This window comes from Condylostylus longicornis, unplaced genomic scaffold (genome assembly GCF_029603195.1).
Source record: "Condylostylus longicornis isolate FDR11 unplaced genomic scaffold, ASM2960319v2 ptg000013l, whole genome shotgun sequence".
Lineage (NCBI taxonomy): Eukaryota > Metazoa > Arthropoda > Insecta > Diptera > Dolichopodidae > Condylostylus > Condylostylus longicornis.
In genome coordinates this window covers 12,617,145-12,644,670 of record NW_026577982.1, presented here as the reverse complement: position 1 = coordinate 12,644,670, position 27,526 = coordinate 12,617,145, and the positions used below count along the sequence as shown (strand labels likewise).

Genomic DNA, 27,526 nt, shown 5'->3' with positions numbered 1-27,526 from the left:
GTAAGTTGACACAATAGGACTGATTATTCCGCCTTCATTATCTGTGACAATTATTTCCGGTACGGTGAAATAATGAAGTACCTTTGTGAGTTTGTCTCTGAGATGTAATGCTGATTTATCTTTAATTCCAAAGAATTTGACAAACTTGGAGAATTTGTCTATACAAGTGATATACTTTTCACCCTGTATTTCCATTATGTCTAAATGAAGTATCTGCGTAGGATACTCAGGAATGGGCGTGGGTTGAAGCTGTGGGCGGAGTGGATGTCTATCATATTTATTACAGTTGCATATTTCACACACCTTGATATACTCCCTGATGAGTCTGTTCATGGAAGGGAAGTAATATTTTTCCATTATCTGTTCCCGGTTTTCTACAGAACTCCTATGTGCTCTTTTGTGTTCTTTTTCAATTATGTTGAGCTGTCTTTCTTCGTTCGCGACATCTTCTACCATTCTTTGTGTAATTCTAATCTTAAAATTACTGAAGCATTCCTTGTAAATTTCATTAAGCATACTTAGATATTCTTCGGGTATCTTGATCCCATTAATAATGGTAGGATTGAGCCTTTGTTTCAGCGCAGTTATGAGTTCCTGGCGTGTTATGTTTGGCATTCCAATGGTGAATCTTCGATATCCTGGATGAGGTTCCTCATAGGCTGTGATATCTTTGCTGCGTTTGATGATTATTTGAGTTTTAAAGACGTTAATCGGAGCTTCGCAATGTGGAATAAGATCACTACTGTCTTCGTCACAACTATGGGCTGTCTCTGTGGAGCTAGTTGATAGTGAATTGATTTCAGTCGGCAGCCTTGATAGAGCGTCGGCCACTACATTGGTCTTACCAGGCCGGTAGACTAGCTCGTGATTATATTCTTCAATTCGAGCTTTCCATCTTTTGAGCTTCGCATTGTAATTGCGGTTGCCTAGAGCAAATGTGAGAGGCTGATGGTCTGTCAGTATTTTGATTTTTCTTGCCCCATACAGATAGTTGCGCAGGTTATCAAGTGCCCATACGATGGCTAGCATCTCCTTCTCATTAGTAGCGTAGCCTTCTTCTGTCTTGTTTAACGATCTAGAGATGTACGTAATAGGCCTATCCTTTCCTATCTCGCCTTGAGATAAGACAGCACCAATCGCTTGATTCGACGCATCTGTGGTCAGTATAAATGTGCTCTCGAAATCCGGAAAGATGAGAACTTCAGATGACATTAGTAGCTTTTTCAAATTATCAAATGCTTTTAGTTCTGCTTGGTTTAGTTTTACTATCACCCGTTTGGACTGATTCGCTTTTATTTGCGCATTGTTACCTCTTGTCAAGTTCGTTAGAGGTTTTGCAATTTTGGCAAAATCTTTGATGAATCGCCTGTAGTAAGATGTTAGTCCTAGGAATGACTTGAGTTCTTTAAGATTTGTTGGTGGTTTAATTTGTCTGATGGCTTCGACCTTTTTGGGATCCGGTTTTATTCCTTCGTGAGTAATCAGGTGTCCCAAAAATTCCACTTCTGTCTTGAAAAAATGGGTTTTTTCCAGGTTAACCCTTAGATTTGCCTTTTCCAATGTAGAGAACACTTCCTCGATATTTGTTAGATGTTGTTCTTCGGTTTCTCCAAAAATGATGACATCGTCTATATAGACGTAGCAGCGCTTTCCTATGTGTTGCTTTAGCACGTCGTCTATCATTCGCTGGAATATGGCCGGTGCATTCCTCAAGCCAAAGGGTAGTCGAGTAAACTCGTACTTCCCATTCATAGTGGAGAATGCTGTTTTGGGTATATCTTTTTCCGACATTTTGATTTGGTGGAACCCGGATGTGAGGTCAATAGTTGTAAAAAACCTAGCTTTTCCCAAACTTGAAAGCGTGTTGGTGATGTCGGGAATCGGGTACGTGTCTGGAATGGTTACAGCATTTAATCTTTTGAAGTCGATCACCATTCGGTATTTCTTAGTTCCTGAGGCATCTGGTTTCTTGGAAACTATCCAAATTGGAGAGTTGTAAGGACTCTTTGATGGTCGGATGATACCATCTTTTAGTAAATTCCCTATTTGCTCTTCGACCTCTCCTCTCATGTTGCTGGGATACGGGTATTGTTTGGTGTAAATTGGTTCTTCATTCGATGTTTTGATCTCTGCCCTTACTTCCGTGTCTATAATTTCGCTATCATTAATTGGCCCAAAAATCTTGCTATACTTGCTGATAATTTCTGAGATTCGTCCCTTTAGTTCTTCAGACAAATGGTCTGCCTTGATTTCAATGTTATTGACTTGAACTGATGTTTTTTCCTTAAGAGGTATAGTAATACCAGGTTTTATCGTAATTAGGTTGTTCTTTCTGTCTATGACGGCTTCCAAGGCTTTCAATGTATCGTCGCCCAAAATACCGTCGAACGATTTTAATCCTGGCAGGACGAAAAATTCCAAGGTACTATTATTACCGATGCATTTGAAGAATTTGGCGTTCATTTTTTCTGTAATTTGAACATCACCTCCCGCAGAACGAATTTTAAATGGTTTGTTGGTTGGTTTTGTGTCGACAGCAAGCTCGGGTCTGATGAAGTTTTTATTGGCTCCCGTATCAACTAGGAACTTTAGGATATCATTGTTCCTGGTATGGTACTCTAGGTAAGGAACGCTAGAGAGGCTCCGCTCGTAAAATTTATCTCTTGCGGATCATCTTCTTTTTCTTCATCAAATTCATATTCCTGATATTCATCTACTTCTGGTGTTTCTTGATTAGAATCGTCATTTTCTTCCTGCTCCAGGTTGAATAGCCGTTGCTTGGATTCAGGCTCGTTGTTTCTTGGCCGGTTTATATAGTTGACTCTCTTGCTATGTAGCGATGGATCAACATCCATCGGTGTAGGTGGTTTCGGATATGTTGGTCTTGGAGGTGCGTAGCGATTATTTTGTTGGTAATTTTGTTGTTGGGGTTGGTTACCACCTATTGGGTGACGTTGTGGGAAACTTTGCTGATACGGATTACGTAAACCATCTTGGTATGGTCTGAACGGCATAGGGATTCTTGGTTTGCTGCTTATGTTATTGATAGGTACCGAAACTCGATTATTGTTATTTTTTTGGTGCACTGTTATGTTCCTAAGATTTAAATTCTGCATCTCCAGGCAAAACGCATACGCCTCTGGCAGTGTTTGAGGCCTCTGAATCATTAACATTTTTGCTAATTCACCATTTAAACCTCGTATAAAGACGTCCAATGTTTTATTTCTGTATGTCTCGACAAGCACAGCAATTGTTTCAGCATTGTAGGTTTCCGTTTTTAATTTATTCACGATGAGTGAAAATTGATGATTGACGGTAGCGTAAAATGAATCTATGCTAGAGTTGCCTTGTTTAAGCATGAACAGTTGGTGCTCGAGGGTACGCACATCTCTTTTATCGGCGTAATGCATCGACAAGCATTCCTTGATTGTTAACCAGTCTTCGTCATAGATGTTATACGATATCAAGGCCAGATCAGCCTTGCCTCTGATTTTCTGCCTGATGCTTTGTAAAATAGTCCGGTATATGGGTCTTTCTTTAACGATTTCATAATCTTTTAGTATGCTTTCTACGGCGTGCACCCAAGAGACATATTGTACTGGATCACCATCGAAATATTGGAGCTCCTTCACTCTGTCTGGGAGTCTGCTTATTTCTTTGAGTTCGTCAACGGTTTTTGGCGTTGCTAGAATTTGTTGGCTTTGTGTTTGATTACCACTAGATCCAGAAAATTCTAAATGTTGAATCCGTTGCTCCAGCCTTTTCATAAAACCTTCTTGCTCTTGTGTTAAGTCACTACCCGTTGCAGAATGTTCCAGATTTACGATACGTTGTTCTAAACTTTTGATTTGTTCTATTTGCCGGTTCACTATTCCCGTTAAATTATTGATTGCTGTGGTTAGAGCTTCCATTTTATACTCTTATATTTTTTATTTTTAAGCCTTTGAATTTGTAAAAATTTTTTTATTGAACAATAGTTCGATTTTGATTATTCGTATCAACTCTCGTTCTCCAGTAATAGGGTTTCTATGTTTTACGTGTATTGGTGGTATTGCTACCTTTACTTTTTTCGTTTATTAGTTTTCGTTTTAAATTTTAGTAGTCAAATTAATTTTGATTTCTTAATTTATTTAATTCACCGTTATTTATATTAATTTAATTTTAGTTTAATTTTTGGTTAAGTTTTTTTTAATTTAAAAATTTTTTTTTTTTTTTTTTACTTTTATTTAAGTTTTTAATTTTTAATTATTAAGTTTATTTCAATTTTTTATTGGTTTTTATATTTAATTAATTTTTATTTAAATTAGAATTGTTAATCGTTTTTCTTTTAAATTGTTTAATTTTCCTTTTTTTAAAAAAATTTTCTTACTTTAGTATTATGAGGACTATTAAAGCGCGGGTTCGCATGTCCTATTGTTCCCGTGTTACTGAAGGTTACTTCAGGAGTCTCAGATGATTGTGTTGTGCTTTGTTCGCAGGTCGCAGATTTCTACTGGAGGCACCGTATTGTTCCTTTTTGGCTGTTAGTGTTCGAGATTTACTATCGGCCTACTGCGGTACGAGTTACGCTCACTTATGACGGGTTATTTAACCTTGTCTTCACTTGTAGAACCTTATTGTTACGACCTGTCCCTGCTCGGGCGCCAGTTACGAATTTTGTGTCAAAATTCGTTTAAAAAAAATAATTTTATTTCGATTTTAAAATTACTTTTATAATACGTTTTATTTCTTTAAGATTACTTTTACAATACGTTTTATTTCACAACACTAGGTTAAAATTTAATATAACTTTACAATTAAATTTTAAGACTATTCTAAGACTTTAATGCTTAGTTCAATTAATGTCTAAGACTATCTAAGACTAAATTCTTAATCTAAATGTTACCTAATTTATAGTATAAAATTTGCTTATTTAGCAAATTTAATTTTATGTTATTTTCCTAACTAAAAATTTCTCACAGTACAGCGTAGACATGTCGTCAGCACTTTTTGTGGGAACATATTTTTGCGTTAAGAAATTCTCATGCTGAAATATGATGTTTGCTGGAAACGTATTTGAACATGTTTTAATATTAATATTCAGCGTAGAAGAATTCTCACGATGAAATATGTCTGATGAAACATGTTTGAACTTGTTTTAACATGCCCGCTATTTGATCCCTCGTTAACTTACATGTATATTTATTTGAAAATATATTTTATTTGAAGGTATATTTAATCACTTGATTCCTGATCATAACTTTTAATACCTTCAAAAGTGCAGCCTTTAAAGGAAGAGATAAAATCTAAAATTTTATGATCTTTTAAACATTATAAAATTATGTCGGCGACAAAATCGGTGTTCGAATCAAAATATGTATGAATGTGTGAAAATTTTACTTAGTCAAATAAATATTTAAGAATTACAATTATTTATTTTTCTTTTCTAAAAATAAAAAGCTTTAATATTTCACAAAATAGGCATACCCATAATATTTCAAAAATTCTAATAAATTATTAAAATTACATATCTACATACATATGGGTATGTAATTATCGCATAAAAAAAGCTTAAATAAACACCTGCAACAAAAAAAACCTGTTGTTGTTCTTGACATGATTTCCCATTGTTAGACTTAACATAAATAATACATGCATGACATTACATTTATGACTAACATGATATATTTTGTACATATATTACATTAAGCTGAATCATTATTTTCTTTGGCGACTAGTCAATAGAATAATAATATTCTCTATCACAACGCATGAAGTATAAGAATTTATAAACAATACAAGTTGCCGTCTCCTTCGATCTGACAGCCGATCTCAACAAAACTACATTACTAAAAAAAACAATTTAGTAAGAAATATAAATGAGCGCCAAAAGCTTTTCTCTTTTTCTGTTATCAACATAAACAAAGCTGAAAAATCAGTAAATATGCTAAAAATATTATGCACATGTTTAAAATTGATGAAATATTGAAATAAATAACAAATATTTTTTAATGTAATTATGCATAAATTGTTTCTAATTTTTTGGAAGTAAAAAAGGCGAATATGAATTATTTTCGTGAAGTATATAGTGTCATGACGATAAAAATTATAGCAATAATTTATTTACATTTTTATTTCATACAAAATATTATTGGCAACTGTAGTTTTACTGATTAGACATTTTTGCTAATACACAACTACTTATACATTATAATGTATTATTTTCATTGTACTTAACTCACTATTCACAACAAATCACATGAATCGCATTCTTCTGCTAACACAATAATTCTCTCTTCTCTTTCTTATATTATTTTTAATTACTTGCTTGCTTTTTTTTTCATTACTCTCCTAAAACTTTTCTTATCATTCAAAAATTTTCACTTTCCAATTTGTTTCTAATACACATTGTTTTATTCGCAAATGAGCAGCCGTTTCAGCCGTATTAAATAGAATATAACGACAACCGAGTAATATTATTAGCCGCAGCGGCTAAGTAGAGTAAAATATTACTTTGTATTCATAATTATTGTATTATTATTAATTTCTTTCATTTCATTGGTATTACTTGTTGTTTAGTATCAATTGGACTGCTTGCTAATTAAAAATTTATTAATCGCGATCGCCAGTTCATTAAAATTGTTTGTGATAGCAGGATCGGTTTTTTGTTTTATTCTATTTAAAAGTGAATAATAAAAAAAATAAAATAATTATAAAATATGAAATTATAGTAAAAAAATTTTTTTTTTTATTTTATAAAATTTTAATTATCAAAGTATTTTTTGCTTTATCATTACACAGCAGTGTAAATTTTAAGTGGAATGTGAGAAAATATTTAAAATTTTAATGTAATTATTAAAATATGCAGATATTTAATTTTGATGTTTAATTTTAACACCTAAAAATTTATAAATAATAAAAAATATTTTTAAAATTAAGAAATAAAATTTTTAAAAATAAAATCATTCAAATGTTTTTAAAAATTTAAATACTTAAATTAAATACTTTTGTTTGTGTGTTTTAATTTTTAAAATTTTTAATTTTAAACAATTAAATTATGAAAACCTAATAATAAAAACTTTGTTTAATGTTCTTTTTCATATTTATTAAAAACATTTGTTCTCCTTTGTTTGTTTCTTTTGTTTATTTTTATTTAAAATTTCAATAAACGAGTATAAAATGAATTTATAATTGCAAATTCTATGTTTGAAAAATAAGTTTAAATAGCAAATTATTTTCTAAATGCATATTCTAAATTCAAAAAACAAGCAAGAAAAAAATTAAAAAAAATATACTTATTTAAAAAGCACAAGTGTTCTATGGTGTATTTGTATAGCTACATATATGCCACACAACACAACACCATCAACTCTCGCTACGCATTCAGCCAGTCAGTAACCTAAATAGATTTTCGAAGTTTTTGTATAATAGAATAACAATTTTATATATTGCATATATTTTTTTTATTGTTTGATATTTTCTTTCTACATATTATTATATTTTATTATTATCCCACCAATTCAACCTTGAGTTCTTTGTTTTATTATGAATTAACGACCTCTCTGTCTCTCACTTTCTGGTTCGATCATCTGATTAAGAACATTTTTCTTTTCTTTTCTTTTTTAATATTTTAATATTATTTGTTTTTATATTTAATAAATTTATTATTATATAGTTATAATTTTAAATAAAGAAGGAAATCCCTCTATACTTTAATTAATATAAATTTTTTATTTTGGTTTTTGACATGAAAAATATGACAGTTCTATTTTTGTGTTAACAAATCAATTATTCAAAATAATCACTTTTACGCAGAGTGAACGTATACATATAAGTATACATACACATATGTGTGTATTTTAAAGATACCAAAACATTGACTTTCAAATAGAAAATCGATAAAATCAAAATATCAAATTTTTCGGTATGCAATGTTTTTTTCACAAACGAGATCATTTTGTGTTTGTAATAAATAATAATTATGCACATTGAATTATTATTGGAATTGAAATAATTAATAAATTACCAGTTTCTTTGTATATTACAGTATATTTGCTTGTTGGTAATTTAAAGTCCTTGCACATATTACAAAAAATTTAAATAATTTTTATCTAATAGTTAATCTGTATGATATACATATGTATGTATTATTAAATGTCATTCATAAATAAGAGTGAGAGTAATCATTTTAAAATTAAAAGTAAAGAATACTCTCTGTTTCACCAGACGCAACTATGATCTATTGATCTATTTACATATGCATGCGTTATTTCGATTTCCGTATATACATACATAAAAATATCGACTTATTTTGAGAGAATATTATTTATTTAGAATCAATATTATATTTTATTATTTATTTACATTCTCATACGCAATCAACAAACATATGTATTTACATATTGTAATAAAATAAAAATAATAAGAAAAAATAAATTTATCGTACATACTAATTAAATTAACGTTAATCTATTACCGGGCCAGAGTATGTTAATTGACATTATAAGGAAAAAAAAAAGAATTAAAATCATATAAAATTTTTTTATTCATATGCGAATTTTGAAAACGAGTATCCATCCATATGTATACATAGTGAATCAGTTAAAAAGGCAGAGAGTAATCTTTTCAATTCGGGACTTCAATTCAGAAAAGAGAACTTGACGCGTACTTTTATGTATTCACTCACAAAACACTTTTATTTTTTTTTTTAATTGAAAAAATCTTTTCACATATTTTTATCAAAATGTGTTAATTTATTAAAGAATATTAAAACAGACGAATCTTTTGATTTTTCGGTATTTAACCCATCTTATTTTAATTTATTATCATTAGTATTATTGTAAAAAAAGAGTTACCACGTTTTTCTTAACTTGCTTTCGTGATCGTCTGTTTACCCCTGAATTTAGTTCAAATATCGGTTCTCGATAACATTTCAATATTTTAACACTATTGTATTCTAATTATTCTTTATTTATAAGGTCCTCATAGGTGACGTCGGCAATTTCTTCATACCTCTGTAGCTCAGTTGGTAGAGCGTCCACCTAGAAAGCAGTACGTTGCTGGTTCGAGTCTCCAGTTTGAGGAGTAAAATTTTTTAGTTTTTCTGCCTTTAACTCGCACCTTTGATTACGCCATCCAACTGTTCTGCAGTTGTATAACTTCCATTAAGTTAAAATTATTAGTGTAATTAAGCACATTACTTATTAATTTCACAAATGCAATGTTGTATTAATAAATTCATAATATAATTTAATTAACAATTTATCCTCTTAAAATTTTAAAATCTTACATTTACTGGATAATATTCCCATATAAAATTTCACGCTCATATTAATATAACTAAGTGTATATAATGTGATTTTTTATTTTAACACTATATGAACTTTAAAAGTTTTTAAAATTGTTTTTTTAAATAAATTCCAAATTTTTAATGTTTTCGTTCCAGAAATACTATAATACATAAAAAAAATTTTAAAAATAGAAAAATAATAATAATATAAGCTTAAAATAAAATTATACATTGAAAATTTCTTCATTATAGAATTATGCTATAATAATGTTATATGAATAATAATAATAACAACAACAATAATAACACGGAAATAAAATTTATGTGAAATTTTTATGTTAAAAGTTTTTTGATTAAAAATTATATTTTGGTGCTAATTTTTTCCTTTTTTGATTTTTTATTATAATTTTAAACATATGTTTTTTAAAGTAAATTATTAATAAATGAAAAAATCGCTAAATTTATTAGCAAAAACAGTGAGTGTCTATAAATACAGTAATAGAGTTCCAGTAAAAGAACCCATTATGAAAGGTAAAAGCATTATACTATATTATTTTTATGAAATTATTAAAAAACAATAGAAAACTTGTGTACATTATATTTTAAGCAGGGTTAATGCATTCTCTAATACAAAATTCATAAATGAAACATAAAAGCAAGGTGGGTACAAAGTTATCAATGTAGCAACTCAATGTAAACAAATACTTAGTAATCATGTGGATTACAGTATAAAGCAATGTGAAGAACATTTCGTCGCAGATTCTTAATACCTCTGTAACCCAGTTGGTAGAGCGTCCGCCTAGAAAGCGGTAGGTCACTGGTTCGAGTCCAATTCGAGGAGAAAAATTTTTTAATTTTTCTGCTTTTAACTCGTTCCTTTGATTACATCATCCATCTGTTCTGCAGTTGTATGAAGAAATTTCCATTAAGTTAAAATTATTAGTGTAATAAGCCAATTACTTATTAATTTCACAACTACAATGTTGTATTAGTAAATTCATAATACAAAGTTCTATACATATTTAAAAAATTCATTATTACACACGTGATACTAAAATTTTTGTTAACTTAGAATTTCGATAACATTATGTATTAGAATCATGTATTACTCGTTAACTTGAAATTTGCGGTTTTAATTAATATTATAATTCAACGTCAGTGGTTGTGTCGTTATTAAAAAAATTTGTTATCCGGCCTGCAATTGTTCAAATCATGTCCAATTTTTGTATTTCAAATTACATAATTTCCATGCTGAAATTATTCAAGAAGTAAGTCTTAGCAACCTATAATTCATTGAAATTTAATAAGGTTATTGAAACATTCAGCATTTAATTAAAAAAATCAACTATATTGAAAAACTTTATTATATAGGTAGAAGGGAATAACCAATATTTGATGCACATTACTGAATAACCGCATAGCTGTTCAAAACACAAATAATTAATTGTTAAACCTTAAATAGAGAATAGTCTAAAATTATATTATATATGTATATATAAATGTTTATTTATATAATTCTTAATAAACCACAGATTTCGATTAACCACAAAAATGTTCCCTAAATTTTAGTTGTTTTTCTTAACTAAGAAGATTTACCTAATTGAAAATATAAAAAGTTGTGCGGGAAAGTTCATTGTTTTCATAATATAGGTACTGCTTAATAAAATGCTGACAATATTAAATTTTCTTTATATTTTTTAAAAAAATTGTCAAAAAAAAGAAAAGCTTTTTCTTTTTCTTTTTTGACAATTCTTTTTGTTTTTATCAGAAAAATCGGCTGTTTTTGTTTGTTGTCCAGTTTACGCAATTGAATGAATTTGTTTTTAAATATAGGTATGTATATGTACGCATGGATATAGCAATAAAATTTATAAAATTAAAATATTCGTAATAACACGTTTTCATTAAATGATGTGCTGATTAAAGTACAAATTTTGATTCGACTTAAATTCACATATAACATTTTGTATAACACATTGTACATAAAACCGGCTATGTAGTCAAAATATATGAAAATTTTAATAATTTTGTTGTAATATTTTCACAAATTATATTTGGCGAGAGAAATGTTGTTGAAAACTTAAAAGAAATTTTTTTATGAAAATGAAACTGAAAATAAAGTTCATTCATAAGTTTCACTTTTAGGTTATGTGAGGGTTTAAAATAAGATGACGAATTTTCCAAATCACATTAACATTAAATCAATAAATAAATTCAAAAATAATATGTAATAATTATAAGACACTTAGATTAACGATACATTGTTAAAGAACAATTTCAATAATGGCTCTGTTAATGTAAGAGACACTAATTTTACTATTGAAAATTAAGTATATATTTATATAAATATATAATATGTACATATAATACTAAGAATAATATACTTATAGTTTTGTCAAAAATAAATTGGAAACTTTTCACAAACTTTTACATAGTATAGAAAATAGTAAAATATTAATTGGCAAAATTTCAAAATTTATTTAATTTGAAATTAAGCAAAAAACACTTAAGTGTATACAATGCCGAAAAATGTAAACAAAATTCGAAATTTTGTTAAAAATTTTTCAAATTGCTTAAATTGTTCTCAGTTTACATTGTTATTAACAAAATGCAAATTTAAAATTTATTTTTGTTTTATGATTGCAATATACTTAAGTATATTGTATAAAAGACCCAAGTATAATACAAAAGATTAATTAAAAATTTTCAACATTTTTCCGCTTCCTATTTACCAGCAATGTTTCAATGCTTTAAAAAAGCTTTAATTTTCTTTTAAAATTTAGTAAACTTAATCAAACGTTAAAATTAGAGTGAAACTTAGAGAAAAGATACGCTCACCATGCAACTACATTCGAGTATCTACATACTCGAATGAAATTTTTTGCTTGAAAACGCAAAAATCTTAAATTCTACTTAAGATATGAAAATGTGGTGAACTTAACAATTGGTGAACGGATGTTTATTGAATATTTGTCAGTAAAGTTCTTGTGAAAAAACTATACGACGAATAAAGTGCTTACCAAAACATAAATTTCTTTAAAAAACAAATATATTTATATAACGTACACATTATTTTGTGTTAAACTAAGGGAAATTCCATATATTGTCGAATTTTTCTCAGAACCGATAAATTTTAAAAAAATCCTACCACATTAAATATTTGCGTTTATTATCAGAGAACTTACGTATGTCGTAGTGTGCTTTTCGATAACAACTGTACTTGTATATAATTTAAGATTTTAGTATAAAAGTTATTTAACTCGTATAAATTATTTAACTCCTGGTAGTCCCGCTTTAATTCCAATTATATGAGTCACCAATAATATTTAAATAACATCTTGATCTCGAAATGAATAATAAAGTTGAAAAACACTAAAAGCCACTCTGTAACTCACTTTATTAGTTTCGACTAGAGTGACATTTGTACTTAATTATTTTATAGTTGGCTGACACTCTCCTGATTTATTACAATGGTTAATATTAGAAATCTACCATCAAAGAGATTTGTCAGTCAAATTTACCGTAATCTCTGTACATCTTAAAATTTTTCAATTATGGGATTGATTTTTACGTTGTTATGAATATTGTCATGAAAACAAACCTAAAAAGCTTTCCAAAAACTAAGGTCGTTCTTGTACGAATACACTCTATAAACAAATAATGCATTAATCATGCAATAACATTGAATATTCACATTAAAAATTTTGAATTTTTTGTTATACTTACATAATAAAATATTCATGAAATTTAATTTCACATTAAATAAATTTGATTAAAAAAAATTTATATTTACATAATGGGCTGTATACATATTCACATTTTATGCATATTTTTATTTGTATGCTGATAACACGTGAATGAATAAAGAACATTGTATTAAAAAACGTGAATCATATAGCATGTAGGTAAATAACATTATTTTTGTAAAATCAGATTACTGATAATTTATTTAATGTCCTTAAATTATTGTTATAAGAAATATCATTGTGAATATTGAGATTATGAATTTAAATTGACAAAATGGTATAAATTTGTCATACTCGTAAAATATTTGATCAAAATTTGCTATGCTGAAACTGAAGTAAAGAATACTTAATAATTTTTTAAAATATTTCACAATTTATTAATTTAAAATATTTCAAATTATTATTAACTTTTATATTTCAAATATAAAAAATCTTTTTAATTATAATTAAAAATTAATTCAATTTTTAAAATTCAATATAATTCAATTAATTTCTATAAGGTTAACTGATAAACTGAATAAATTCTTAATTAAACAAACAATTTTAATCAAATATTTTTAGTTTTTAAAACATAACTTAATCATAAAATAAAGTTGGGTCAAACCAATGGTTTGTATTGTAGCACTTTTCCCTTCAACAAGTGAAAATTCTGCTTTTAAATACAGTCTATGTATAGCTATCACACTATTAAAATTATTTTCATTCATATACAAAACTATTTCTAGGATTGCATATATTTAGGATGACGCATATATGCAGTCTTTGAAATAAAGCAAAGATTAATATAAAAAGGGGTTAACATAACGCTCGATTTTAAGGGTTAATTGTGTGAGTTAAGAAAAATAATTATATTTTTTAATTTCATTGAATTTACCGTTAGCTTTTTGCGTTTATAAAAATTTGGAAAAGCTTGCGGTTTCGGAAATATAAGGTGTCAAAAATTCAAATTTTACGAATTTCAAGAGGTGATAACTTGAGAGGGGGTGGAGATGGAAAAAAATTTTCTTCTAACAAAATGAACTATTTATTAATATCTAAAAGCTCCTAAAATTTCAAGCTTCTACAGTCTGGGGTCTAGAAGAAAAACCACATCAAAAATTTGGAAAAAAAGGACTTTAAATAACGGTAAATTAGAACGGCCATTTTGTTTTTCTTAAATTGAACTATAGTATACCGCGCAAGGGGAAGCAAGCCACTGCCTTTCTGCCTTTGCAAAATTTCAAAAATGCTTATGGTTTCATTGCAACAAATATTTAAAAAAGGCCATTTTTAGGGATTTGGGGGGGTATAACTTCTAGAGGGGGGGAGATAGGTAAAAATTTTGTTCTACGGAAATAAGTTTCTAGTGAAGATCTATGTACGTATTAAATTTCAGCTTTCTATCTTCAAAGGTGTAGAAGTTTTGTAAACAGACACACGGACGGACGGACGGACGGACGGACGGACGGACGGACGGACGGACGGACGGACGGACGGACAGAGTGAAACTAATAAGCACTTTTTTCAAAAATTTTTTTGGAAAAGTGCTAAAAATTATATAATTTGTTTTCCATATTAAATTTATGATTTGATATAATGAATAAATAAACTTATTCCTACAATATTATTATTTCAATATAATAATTAATAATAATAATTATCAATAATAGAAAATTTTCAATGATTTCTTAAAATTATATGGGTATGTGACACCAAATAGCATATCGTGTCTTCGTAATAACAAATAATTAATATCTTATCACTTTATATTATACCTTTTACACGATAATTTAAAATAGCATACAATGTATAACATTGTAAATTAGTATACATACCTATTTTGATAATTTCATTAAAATTTTTTATAAATTAATTATTATTCTGGTATTTACAACAAATTAACTAAAAATGAGTAAATTAAAAAAATATTTTATAAGTGGACAATATACTTCATAAAGTGCATTGCACTTGGATAGGAAAATTTTACATGCATATTTTCCAAGTGTAGCCACCTACTTCATTTTCAATAGTTTTAAGTACAAATTGTTTTGCAACAAATTATGTTTATTTGCAATTAAAATTAAAATTTATAATAATTATTGTTATCATTTTTCATATTTATTTATTTATATCTTCATTCTTTCTCTCCTAAAATAAAGAAACCTACATTTAATTATATTATGTATTTTAATAATTACATTCTTAGTTACATTATACTTACTTAAGATTAGATTAGATCGAAATAAAATTTGTGTATATAAATTGTGTGGCACATCAGTACATGTGTATAAGAGTTTAATGATATCAAAATTGCATTTATGCTTGTATACATGTCAGTATAATGTGTATATTATGACCTAGATAATATTGTAGAATTTAAATATTTTATAATAACAATAAAAGTATATTAAACTACAAATACTATGTACAAATGTAATAAACTTACATAGGTGATTATTTCGTTATCTCTCAAATATAATGATTAACTTCGTTAATTGTAGAAAATTGATAGCGTCAAGAATTCCAAATCGCACCAAAAATGTTTTCATGTAAAATTTTTCTAAAACGAGAACATAATGAATCGCACTTCCAGAAAGTAATCATAAATTTCATGTTGAGACATACATGAAATGCTCAAATTTACATTTTACATTAATGGATCTACATTTTACATTAACCCCAATAACATTTAAAAATACTTGTGTATGAAGACAAAGTATTCTACTTTGAATGGACGATTTATCACTACTATACTGTATTGATTTCCTTTTTATTCATTTTTTTAAATAAAATTATTAAATATTCAACTGATATGTAAATTGAGTATTTTAATTATTAAAATGTACACAGAGAAATTATCAGCGCAAAAAAAAATTTATATTCAATTTCATTTTGACAAAATTGAAAATATTATTGTTATCAAAACTGCAAAAATAGAACACGAGTGCGAAATAAGAGCTATATATATATACATTTTATAATATACAAAATTGAAAATAATATTCGAATTATGACTTATTTGAACTTAGATTTGAATTAAAAGATTTATGATTTTATGTTGATAAGTAAAATTTATGTATTCATGAGTAGAAAACTTTATAAATTATATAAAACTTGGAACTAAACGGCCCAGTCTACATAAAAGACAATTAAAAATAAAGCCAAAACCTTGCTACCCAAATTTATGTATTATATTTGCATTTTAAAACTTTTTAATATTTTATAGCAGTATAACAGTAATCTGATAAGATTATTATAATATTGATATACAATTCTATTTTTCATAATCAATTCTAAAAATAGAAATTTTTAAATTCAGATTCTGTTATACTGAAAATTCTGTCATACTGCAAAAACTGTTATACTGCTAAAACTGTTATACTGCGAAATTCTGTTATACTGGAATGAAAATAAACAAATCAATTTAAATAGTTTAGTTAAATATTAAATAGCTGAATATTCCGCGTATACGTATATAACAATAAAAATAAAACCATCTATCAGAATAAGTGTGTGAAACTACACCTCTTTTCTTTTCTTCTACAAAGGTTGGAGTAACAAGAAATCTTAGGTATTTATCGTACTATATACATTTAAAATATTTTGTTAAGGGGGAATCTATCTAAAAATTGAACAATTTGCTAATAGCAATTAATCAACTTAATAACACACGAGCTCGTATTCAGAGGAAATTAGACTTAATTTTTATTAAAACTCTGTTTGATGTGTACATTAAATATTCAATGTTCAAATTTTCCCTCTAAGTAAATTATATATGTATGTACATGATTTTTTTACAATACTACATATCTTCCATATTTAGTTATTGTTCCAAATATGCCAAAGCACCTTCAGAAATAGCCTTGCAAAGTGACTTCATTTTCTCATTTTCATCTTAAATTACGCATTTATTTAAATCTTTACACTTTATTAGAATTACATTGTATATTTCTTTACATACATTAATGGAATTGTTGAATTACAGCTAATATTTACTATTTTATTCTATATTTGGTTCTAAAGTACAAATTTGTATCCTGAATTCAATTACGTTTTTAAATAAATCATACTCAGACCTTCTTATTTAAATAACTAAAAATAATTGTAATTTCCCACTATACATACATTTACGTATGTAAATAAAAAAACTATTTATAAAATAATATATTTATGCATAATAAGACATTTTCTTGTCTCTAAAATTACAAAATCCTATAGAAAGTATAGGAAAAATAATAAATAGAAAACAAAATCCATAAGATCTTCATGGTTATTCCGATCAATTTTTGTGATAATGTTTTCGATTTTATATTTAAATAAATTTTAATTTTATTGATTACAAGTAAATAAATTTCTTATCATGAAACAATAAAATACACGAATACATTTAAGTATATACGAATTTATTTATGAACATGTGCAAAAGGGGGCTAGAAATAACAACAAGTTGATAAAATGTTACTTATACACACAAATATATTTTCAATTATAATAACTGTAAATTGTTTTCGTATATTACACATGTGGAGAGTAAACAGATTCTATTTAGGATTATCGATTATCACGATTCATGAATATCGAAAAATAATTATTAACAACGTTATAAACAATAACAATTATTCAGAATTGAAAATAAAAAGGGGAAAATAATTTTTCAAGAACCTGATATTTTTCCCTTCTTTCAATATACGATAAGGCACTGAAAGTGTATGGATTTATGAATTGAATTCATTAAAAGTAAATCCGTATAGTATATATGTATATTATAATACATATTTGGGTTAAATAATAAATATTGACAATATTGTTATTTATTAATGGAATTTAAATATAACATAATTAATGCGAAATTAAAAAGTTTTTATAAAAAATAAATCAAATAATATACTATGATTTGTGACATGTCACAATTTTATAAATTTTCCATTGCACTAGAACGCACAAAACATTAATTAATTTTTATGCTCTTTTATTATTTTGCTTTTTGAAATTATAGAATGAATAAATTGCTTAATATTATGTTTTTCAAAAAATACAGAGTATTCGAGACTCGACAATACTCCCGCAGTATAAGGCGATAGAATGACCCCAGACCAACAAGAAGCACCTACTGATATTTTTCTTTTAGAAGTGGAATTTCATAACCTACAAAATCGGTTTTATTTCCATATTTTTTGAGTTATCAAACAAAATATAAAAATTAGATGGTTTTCAGATATTCTAAGTTTAAGGCCTCATAACACCAAAAAGAGAGCCCAAAAAACAAAATTTACATATACATATATATGTGATTTTTATGTCAACCAATTCTCATTCAATCAAAATATTTTGATCTTGACTCAGTTATAAATGTTATAAATGTATTTTATTTTTCAAGGGTATATGCTAATCAATTTGGGAAGCGTTCAGAAATTTCCTTTGATATTCAAATTTCCGAATACTAATAATCGATATTTTCCAATAAAATATCAATCGATTTCTTTTGAATTAAATTTAAATCGAACTATTATTACTAACTATAACTTGTTAAAATAATTTCTAACCAGATTTGAAAGAGATATTTAAAATATTACCGCTAACACCATTCCTACCGATAAATTCACTATAATGACTCATAAAATTTGATAATATTTTTTTGATTTTTCAAATATTCAAGTGTTTTTTCAATGATGCCTCCATAAATTTTAATAAATAATATTTTTTTTTTATGAAAAACATATAAATTTAATATAAGTAACTTAAAAATCATTTCTTTATCAAAGTATTCGCAGTACCTTAATACAAATTTTATTTGTTAGGTGATATAGATTAGAAAAAAAAATTATCAAAATTAATTTTTAACAAAATTTCCACTTAAATTTAATTTTTGAAGTCTGTTGATAACGTCCAATTATTGATATATATACAATGTCTATCAATATCTAGGGACACATAATATGTACACTTGAAAATTTTTTTACATCAAAAATTCTTAGACTTTATTAATAAATTGGCATAGCTGTCAATCATTTTAAATAATTTGCGAATTAATCTATTCTTTGCTACACAAGATTGAACAACACAATTTAATGAATTTAATAAATAAATCACCCACCAACACACGAACACCATTGATTGTCGAATGCAAGAATATATAGGTCAGCCATTGATAAAAAGCAAAGAAAAAATCGATTGCACTTAATAAAATCATTTTTCTTTTATCGGATACTTGCATTTAATAATTAATAGGTAATTGGTTATTGTAAAATTATAGTGAATAACCGGTTTTTAATCAATATTTTTAATTAAATATTTACTGATACACACATACGTAAATACCCAAATATTTTATGAGCAATTGTTTTAAAAACAGATGCTTAATACCTTGGGCGCTACAATTTCTTTTTATTGCAATTTGATTAATGGCTTATGGATTATAGAAAAGCTTCACATATTCTTGAAAAAATTTTTGAATTTGTTCTTATAGAAGGTGTACATACAAACAGAAAATTAAATTAAATTCTTTTATAATTTCAATTATATTATTTTGTATGCTGAAAGGTGTGTAATTGTAAATATTAATTACAAATTGTAGCAGTTAATTAAATTAACCTTAAAGTTAAAATATAATTAATCACTCTATAAGAGATTGTATTGAAAATTTTAGAAACTGCTGACTAAGTAATTATACTCTATAATAACACATTAAATTTAAAAATAATCGAAAGTCCCGAATTTGCTACTAAATTGTTATCATTTTACAACATGGTTGCATTTTTATGAATACTTGTAAATTTTCTATAATAATTTAATATTCATATTTTTTGTATATTCTTGCCTAAAAAACGTCTGCTTGGGAATCTATTCTAACCATTTTGAACAACTAATTTATTTTTAATTCAAAAGAATTTTCAAATATTCAAGAATACTTAAATATTATAATTTAATGCAATTTTTAATAAAATTTATGAAAAAAAAATTATAAAACATGTGTGGGTTATTTATGTACACATGTATGTATGTATGTGAAAAATTTTATTACTTATACAAAATGTTAAGAATTTAATTCGTATAATAAAAAAAATTTTAATTTCAATATTTTCTATATAATAAATAAAACACTTAAATTTTAACATTGTTTACAGTAAATAAATTTTCCTATAAAATAACAAATAAAATGGAATTGCCACATTGACTACAAACATTTCTTCCCATTTATTTCTTTATTTATAATAATTAGGAGGAAATTTTTAAAATTTATTTAATTTTTCAATTTGAAGACCTATTTGAATCATGTATAATAAATTTTATTTGAAGAATATTAAACTAGTTTCTGCTTTATCTGCGGAATATCACACATGCGTCATTTATATTGTCTATATAGTTCAAGGAAATTTTTCATTTCTGAAAAGAAACTAAACATTTACCAGACTTTACATCAAAAATCCTTGTAGTTACTTACTATTAAAATAATATGAAAAATTCCAAATCATCGTCATTATTTCTCTTGTTTTATAATAAAACTCCTTGCATATGAAAACTAAAATAATTTTAATAACAGTTTATTTAACAAATTTCAAACATACAAGAAAAAGTTTTTACAATTTAATGATTATCTTTGCATGCATATATAACAAACAACACACGACATCCGAGTAATCCGGCAAGTTGTTTTGTATTTAATAAAAAACAAGAAAGTAAAAACAAATTTGAATAAAATTGAAAATCTATTTTTATATGCGAAAATTAGCTTTTAAATTTTGTTGTCTGCTAATAATATGTCAATCTAAATAATATAATACATAAAATATTATCATTAATAGCATTGCCAGACTCATTCAGATTATTCAGATTAATTCTGCGGAATAAAGTATTTGAAGCAATCTAAAGCTTGTTGAGCAATTTTTAATAATATCGATTTCAACAAATTTCCACGAAATTCAGCCAATGTCCAAATTCTTAAAATGGTGTTGGAAAGTGAGCATGACTAAACTTTATAACACTGCTATTTCAACTAAATTTTTGAATTTTCTTAAGAAATATAAGATTAAAATGTTAATTGAAACCTAAAATATAATAATACCAAGAAATAGTTAATAATTAACCCAATAAATAAAGTAATATAGCATTTTATTAAATTTATTTTGATTTAATTAAATAAATTAATAAAATAAATTAATTCTTAACAAAAGTTAATTAGTACATTCTAATTTTTATAGAATTCTTAAAGTTCAAATTAATTCTTAACATCAAATCATTCTTGTATATAAATAGTATGAACACTTATTTAACGATTCATTCATAAAATATCTTCTTGAATCCAGTGATGATTTTTATAGACCCCAATTTCTTTAAATATATTTGTATAGAAACAATCATTAAATTTATCAGATTTAAAAAAACTGCCATGCTCCTTCATTTTACTGCTTCAATTCTTATGAATAAAAATCTAAAAATAATTCTTAATGCGCCTTTAATTGTCATTGTTCAAGACCATAATCATATGTACCTAAACGCAATAATATTATTATTTCGCGTCAACAGCGATCTACGATTTTGTATTTTTCAAATTTATACAATATTTTTTTTTTATTATAGCTATCAACGCCCATTCACAATTCTTATTTTATAATAAAAAAAAATTACAGTGTTATCAAAAACTTGTTGGTTTTTTTTTTGTACCTCGCAACATCACATGTGATCTTGAAAATAATAAATGTGTCCAAAACACTACAAGTATACTTTCTATGATAAGAAGAATTCACTTCTAGGAAAAAGTCACTAAATTGCTTTTTTACACTCACACATTCGAAAAATATTAATTTTACCAATTATTTTGTATATGATTGGCGTTGATATTAGAGATCGTTAAGAAAATCGTCATGAAAATCATTTAGTAAGTAAATGTAATATTCATATAATCAAGTATATATATATTTATATATACACACACATATACGAAGTTCATTCGCGATAATAAACTTAAGTTGCATAAATAGGATAAAAGAATATTTTACGAAAAAGTTTATTGAAGAAAAATGATCACGTCATAGTTATTTCCTCTCTCTTATTTTGTTCTCTGAAAAATTATGTACTTATGGCGAATTGATTTTATTGCACAAATTTAATAAAGGTTTTCGCAAAATTTAAAAAAGTCTTTAAACTCTTTTAAAACATCGCTGTAAACGGATCTTATATAGAGGATTATAGGGGTTCTTAATTCCGACTATGTTCTATTAATTTTGTGTACTTAATCGCTATAATCTTAGTATTACAGAATTTATTTTACGTCGTTGCAGTAACGCTTAAGAATCAATCGCTCATTCACATACTAGAAGCTAATTTGAACTAATTTTATAGTTACGAGAATTCGAACAGATTTTATAGTATTTTCGACATAACAGATTGTCTCGTATAGTATATTAACTGTTCACCTAAAATATTTTAAAATAATTGCCATTGCCTTATAATTTGTACAAAACCCGGAACGATTTGATGCTCTCTCCCACTTTTTTATTGTTTCATGAACATGCCCTGAAATCTGCTATTTTTGGTCTAATCTGTATAATATGATTAAAAAAAACACTCGGAATACAGTAAGAATAATATCAAACAAAATTTTTTTTAAATTTTGGCAAAGGTCAGTGACAGTTTATTTTTTCTTTATCAAACTTGTTTTTTCAAATGATTACTGATTGGAGAGTACTAATAACTGTATTAAATTTATGCTTCAAAATTTCAAGATAATCTAATATTTTTTGTTATTCTCTTTACAAAATGTCAATGTGAATGTCGTCAGAAAACTAATCGGGATCATGAACTTTATTTGCATGACGTCATTGTGTAGTAAAACTGTTTAAATGAGAGAAGAGAAAAAAAAGAGAATTAATTTTTTTTTTATTTTTTGCTTTTGAATTATTTTTAAAACAAATTTTGTTTACAAATTTATTTTCTAACATTTTTATTTTTTTTTCTTTTTTTCGTTTTTTGTTCTTAAAATTTTGTTCTTAAAATTTCTTTTTATACTTGTACTTTTTATATAGTTTGGCATCATCGTTCAGACTTTAGTAAAAATAAAATTATAAAATTATAATAATAAAACGTGGGAAATAAAAATAAAATTTTCCGAATTTAATGACGTTTTCTGTTTACTTTGTTCTTCATGTTGCATTTAAAATATGTTTTAAGAGGGTAAAGTGTATATGTGTCAGGATGGCCGAGCGGTCTAAGGCGCCAGACTCAAGATTAATATCTTACCTTTATATCCAAAGGTTAAATGGGCGTTCTGGTCCTCTCTGAGGGCGTGGGTTCGAATCCCACTTCTGACAATAATTTTTTTTATATAAATAATTTTTTTTTTATTATAAAATTAAATTTTTTTTTATATTCTCTTATATTTTAGTTTACCACTATTAAAATTTAATTTCTCATATAATATTTTACATACTAGTAATTAAAATTAAATTTAATTTAAATTATTTAATAACTAAAAAAATTTTATTTTAATTTTCATTTCAGAATTTTAATTGAAAACTCATAAAGTTGCAAAAAAATTCTTCTATACCATATCAAAACGTAGTTGTGGAGAGAATCCTATATATACATATACATAAGAATATTTTTGATTTACTGCCAAATATCCTTGTAATTTTAAAATTCAATTTTTTTCATATCAAAAGAACGTAATAAATTGGACATATCACGAATCAAATACATTAGAAACCAAAAAAAAAACAACAACTAGAACAAAAAAGAGGAAAATTTAATAGAAATTTAAAAAAAAAGGAAGAGATAAAGAAAAACAAAAAAAAAAACTCAACCCAATGTACAAAATTCAATATCATCAAGGACGAAGTATTTTTCTTTTAATTATTTTTTATTTTTTATTTGGATATATTCCAAAAAATAACGGTAACAATAATAAAAGTAGCAACATCAGCAATAAAATCAACATCAACAACAACAGCAGCAACAACAGTAGCATTTCAATAATAATTATATAGCAGTTAAAGGAAATATTCATTCAACCATCTCAATATATATACGCGCATATATGTATGTATAATATATGTGTATGCATGTACATTGTGTGTAGATTTAAGGAGCATATTTAAGAATTTAATGAAACTTATTATCGTGCTCTTACACACTAATTCATTATTTCTTTTTATACACATAAAAAATATTAAACACTTTAATTTACTAAAATTAGAGTGAAACAATATCAAGGACTTCCATTGTCGCAAAAGCAATCATCTATATATAAAGCAAAAAAAAAATTAAATAACCATTAAAATAAAGTATCACAATAATAAAAAGACAAATTTTATACAGTCGCACTTTAACTTCAAATTCAAATTATTTATATCAATAATAAGAAACTATATACATACACATACACCCATAATATAATAGAAATTAAAATAATAAGGAATATTATTATCCTCGTACACATTTTCGTTTTAATTTTATAATCAACTTAATTAAAATATTAAAAAACAAGAATCCTATCTATATCCTAATTAAAATTTATATATTTACAATTCAATATTCGCATATAGAACACAAAATATTTTATTACTAAAGTTGTATAATATTTATTATACACCTATATACCACATAATATTACAATACATAAGAAATTTATAAAAATTATAAAAGGATAATAAGAAAAAAAGAACAAAAACGGAATCATAATGACACACGGAGCACCAGCAGGATCTCGTCGTAAAAATAATACAAATAATGGAGTTAATGGTGATATTGTTGCATACAATAATGATGATGATAATGATTATGATCAATTACCTACACCACCAGATGGTGGTTGGGGTTGGGTTGTTGCTTTTGCTTCATTTATGATACACATTGTCAGTAAGTTTTTCATATATTTTTCAAAAAAAAAAATAAAAAAACATTTATATTTTAAAAATTATTTATTGATAAACATAATTCTGTATAGTTTCTGCTCGTATGTAGCAAAATAATATTATCAATTAGACAATATTGCGAGTCTGTGACAGCCTGAATTTATCATACGAATGAAAGATTTCGCAGGACCATACCCCCTTGATTTTTAGAACATTTTCAGATTTCAAGATATTTAAACATGTCTTAGATCAATTAGCTTATTACGACAATTTAGATAGTATGACACTTGATTATATTCGATAATTTTTATCTTTTCTTTTATTCGTTTCTTTTAGAAACTGATCAACTTCTTAAAATATTTTAGACCTCTTAAAAACCTTCTTAAGAGTCGTATGATACTACAATAGATAACTCTAAACAGCATGTATCATTCTTTAAACTTCTATCGAGTTCCACTCATTTAAGGTATGTAGCCCATCTAGAACTATCTGAATTTATATTAGAGAATTAAAAATTTTTAAGAACTTAAAATTTCGGATATTACCAGTTACATTTTTTTCAAAAATTTTGGCAGTCAGTAATTTTTAATAGTCACTAAACTCGATAATAATTTCGACAACCCATTAAGTTTTTCACGTATATAGCTATTCCTTATACTTAGACTTCTTGGAAAGTAAATAATGTAAATTAAAATTACATATTATTGGTATTAAGCAATCGTGAGTAATAAGTACTTTGAAAAAATTTTGTAATAAACATTAATATAAATTTTTATATGCATTAATAAACATTTTGCGTTTATTACGCAAAGTATTACGAATAAAAAACTGAAAAATACATTAGGAATTTATTTTATTTATTACAAAAATTCAATAAAATTTGCATTACCATTATTAAATTATTGAAGATTAATAAAATTCAGAACGGAAATTTGAAACAAAATTTTGCTTATTGAAAAATTTTCTTAAGTGCCAAAATATTTAAGTACTTTTTATTTATTTCTAATGTGGTTATGAGTAATTGTGCTGTCATACCCGAAATTTTTTCAGCATAATGAAAAGTACATAGCAGTACTTTTTCTTCTTTATTACCACTTATTTATCTGAATAGGTTTGAAGATCTTATACTGTTATAAATCACTAATATTATAGTGCGCTCAAATATTAGAATAATTTTGAAATTCATACTTATTTTTTATATTTATGAGCCACTCAACACTTCAGTCATGAATAATTTTGCCATACCAATTTCATACAACAATAATTCAAGTTCTCACTTATTCTAAAAAAAATAAATGGAACGAATATCTAAATTTTTAATCATAATAATGGCGAATTTATAAATCAATTTAAATCTAATTGAAATTTGTATTGTGTAGTTAATGTCATTCAAAATATCAAAAGCAATCATAGCCGCTTTAAACACTGTCACACATGCTTAACGCCCATTTATATGATTTGCATTTCAATTATGATGCAATTTAATTTAATTTTCCATTCAGACTATCATAAGTACGAGTAATAAAATATGAGATGAATCTTAAAAAATTTAAATTGATCTGCGTTTAATAATCTAATTTAAATAATTCTCTTCTCTAAAGAAGTAATTTGCATTTTCTGTTTAATATTCGTTCAGTCATAAAAATATTAAATAAGTAATTGACTAGATTTTAAATTAGTAGGTGTGTATAAATTCTGTATTGAGGTGAAAGTCATCAATATGAAGTAAAACGTATTATAAAAACTGACTTGCTTACTTGGTGTTTAAGTTAAAATTAAAGGCTTTAATTAAAATTGATATCAGTATTTACAATTCGACGAAATTCATGAAATTTCTAAACATTTCTCAATTTAATTTTTTATTAAAGAATTAAGTAATTCAATCTTTAAAATTCTGTATAAAAAATATCAAATTAAATTTATTAAAATTCAGCGAAATTATGAAATTAATAGCAATTTCACCTAAAACATTTCACCTATACCGGTAAGAGCAACCGTATACATTTTATTTGAATAACAAAAATTCGCCTAATAAACCTTTTTATTTTTTAGAAATATAAGACTCTAAATAAAGATTTTCTTACTACATAAAATTCATGTTTGTACATCGGAAGAATGTAAAAAATTTTTAAATGAAATAAAATTTAATTAAAAATATTAAATTTCTTTCATTATTTCAGCAAGCTTGAAAATTTAATTAATTTGTGAGGAAACTATCAATTTTAGAATACTCTCAATGTAGAAAGATGATAATAAATAGATTTACCGGCGGAAATAAATATTTTAAAAATGTTGAAATACAAATTTAATTTAAAAATTTCACGCATCTAAGAGGAACACACTATATAGTATACGCAATTATTATCGTAAATCTTAAATTATTATAGTTATATATAGTAAATCGGCAAGTGTATGACTACAAAATAAAGTTTTTAATTGTATAATCAAGTGAAATTAAAAAATATATACTTGTACATGATTGCATGTTAATATAGTGAAAATTTCCATATGGCTTATGTTATTAAAAACTATAAAAATCGGAAACTATAAATATATTAAAAATATTTTTTAAGCATATAGATTTAAAAGTTAATTTAATTCAGGTCATAGCTACCAAACAGGTAATCTATGCTAAGAATCTTAACAGCTCCAGGCGGAAACTTTTCCAGGTCAAAAAACCTTTG

At 25.9% G+C, this 27,526-nt stretch overlaps 1 protein-coding gene and 1 non-coding gene across 3 annotated transcripts in view; both read left to right on the top strand.

The window, feature by feature from the left end:
• The first annotated feature begins 6,595 nt into the window (after positions 1–6,595).
• The window catches only part of LOC129605411 (monocarboxylate transporter 14), a 29,313-nt gene continuing 8,382 nt past the window's right edge, over positions 6,596–27,526 (top strand). The window contains exons 1-3 of one of the 2 annotated variants that reach the window (XM_055515165.1): positions 6,596–6,709; positions 9,425–9,799; positions 23,491–24,846. In XM_055515165.1, the coding sequence (XP_055371140.1) occupies positions 24,669–24,846 (178 nt within the window). In that variant the 5' untranslated portion in view covers positions 6,596–6,709; positions 9,425–9,799; positions 23,491–24,668. Of the gene's footprint in view, positions 6,710–7,288; positions 7,370–9,424; positions 9,800–23,490; positions 24,847–27,526 lie in introns of those variants that run through there. The other variant, XM_055515166.1, reaches the window with a different exon arrangement.
• On the top strand, positions 23,179–23,300 carry Trnal-caa (transfer RNA leucine (anticodon CAA)). The gene is made up of 2 exons: positions 23,179–23,216; positions 23,256–23,300. It is a non-coding gene; the product is annotated as a tRNA-Leu (tRNA).